Below are 2,221 nucleotides of genomic sequence, written 5' to 3' on the forward strand. Positions count from 1 at the left end.
GTTCAAATCAGATACATCAAATATCAGATAGAGTAAAGAATTTGACTTGTCATTATGGAATTGGTGACGGAGGTAAATAGGATATTCAGGTATGCTTTACACCATGTAGAAACCCTTTACCCTTTGTAGGAAAAACCTACACTGTGCTTTTTAAAGTACATTTGTTGTCTAATACACATCTCAGTGTCTGTGTGACTGATATTCCTGTATCTGTGGGATGAGAATTTATAGTATACAGCTGTTGGATTTAATGGCAAATCTTTTTTTATTTAGAAATATTAGAATAAAATAAATCTAAAGTAATTGTAAGAACTCGTGTGTTTAATCAACAAACCATTAGTTTTTACAACAGCAGGCAATCAGCCAAGACAAGCTAAGAAGTGCTTAGCATTCGGTTTGTGCTGGTGTTTGTCTGGACAAAGGTGCAGTAAAGTTCCTCCACTGCAATTCAGCATAAAAAAAACAACAACAGAAAACCGTAAACAGGAAAAAGAAAGAAAAATCTGCTTGAAAAAGTATATGCAAAGCAAATTTAGAATAATCTAGATTTGTAAACCGCTGTTGTGTCTCCCATTTCAAATAAAGTGCCATTGAAATAAAGTCGATGACATTCAATAATCATCTTTCTTGCGTCTCAATATAAAAGAAATAAGATCATCTGGAAGGTTCAGAATCACAGAATGTTATTGCTCATATTGTCTGAAGAAAAATCCACCAGTTCCTTCAGTTATATTTCTGTACTGCAAAGGTAAATAGAAAAATTTCCTAATCGGTGTCTTCTCCGTGCATATAGCTGTTCTGAGGCACCCCATAGACGGTCCAGCCCTTCTTGTTGCGTGTGGGTTTTTTTTGTTCTTCCTCAGCGATGGACAGATAGGCAGCGATGCTGCTTCTCACCCCGTAGCTCACCATGTTGCTCCTACTGTCCACACTGCCATGATTCTCACTGTTCAGCAGCTGAGAGCTGTGAAACAGAAACAGAGCGCTGGTCAGGAAATGAAATGACTGGGGTCAAAAAGCTGTTCAGAAGTACAACGTACAATCAAAGCGGTTATAAGAGTGCAGAGAGATGATATAATGTAGCGGTAGCTTAGACTTTAAATCTGAAGGTTGTAAGTTCAAATCCCATTCACACCAAGCAGCTGCTCGTGGGCCCCTGAGCAAGGCCCTTAACCCCATAGCTGCTCAGTTGTATAAATGAGATACATTTATGTTGCTCTAGAGAGTGCAAAATGTAAATAATGTGTAAAAATATAAAATGGAAGGAATATTTACCTCATGTATGGCCATATTTCCCTTATATATTGTACAATTTAACCATTTTGAATAGAAAAGGGGCACCTTTGGACCCCAAATACACTCAAATTCCTATTGTTCTTATGTCAAATGTCCTTATTTTTACTTTAATGGGACATAATGGTTTGCACTTAAATGTTAGTGGTACTAAAAGGAAAACAAATTTCGACAGTGGCAAAGAAAAATTTACAGCGATGGCAGTCGGAGGAAACCTTGAGGATATGAGAAAAAGTTTCTTGAATATAAGCTGCACTGAAAATACATACAAACGCGTTTGATAAATATTTATATTTTATTAACAAGGTTTTTATATCACCCACCTGTCCACTTTTCTCCAATTGAAGTTGCGGCGCATCACCACAGGGGGTGCTTGTGTGACTGAACTTGGGGCAGTGCTGTTTAGAGCCAAACATGGGGCTGTGAGAATGCAGCAGATTCCATCTGAAGAGTCTGGATCGAAACACACATGTAGATTATAAACACAACACAAACTGTTTCCCTGTAACACAACCACATACACCAATACAGTGGGTTTTAGTTACACTGCATACTGTGGTAAGTGTGGCAAAACGTTTATAGACATCACTTCCTTTTTTTGTTGTTTGTTACAGTGAAACTCATTGAGGACATGTTGTGCGTCATATTTCTTTTGAGCTGAGAGGGACGGATGTTCTCATTCTCATGCATAGTTTAAAAAATAATAACGACCCTGTAATTTGTTTATAATCAGTGAAGAAAATTATTATGTAATATCTATCTATCTATCTATCTATCTATCTATCTATCTATCTATCTATCTATCTATCTATCTATCTATCTATCTATCTATCTATCTATCTATCTATCTATCTATCTATCTATCTATCATGTAATTTGTTTAAAGTCAGTAAAAAAAAACATTATGTAATATCTATCTTATGTAATA

The 2,221-nt window shown here is 36.2% G+C and overlaps 1 protein-coding gene across 1 annotated transcript in view; it reads right to left on the minus strand.

Annotated features, from left to right (window-relative positions):
• Window positions 1–303: 303 nt before the first annotated feature.
• sla1a (Src like adaptor 1a) overlaps window positions 304–2,221 on the minus strand; it is a 7,245-nt gene continuing 5,327 nt past the window's right edge. The window contains exons 7-8 of the mRNA XM_083523915.1: window positions 1,617–1,746; window positions 304–964 (exon numbers count right to left, since the gene is read on the minus strand). Coding sequence (XP_083380041.1) covers window positions 766–964; window positions 1,617–1,746 — 329 coding nt within the window. The 3' untranslated portion in view covers window positions 304–765. The remainder of the gene's footprint in view (window positions 965–1,616; window positions 1,747–2,221) is intronic.

The sequence above is a fragment of the Silurus aristotelis genome (assembly GCF_946808225.1).
Source record: "Silurus aristotelis genome assembly, chromosome: 21".
Lineage (NCBI taxonomy): Eukaryota > Metazoa > Chordata > Actinopteri > Siluriformes > Siluridae > Silurus > Silurus aristotelis.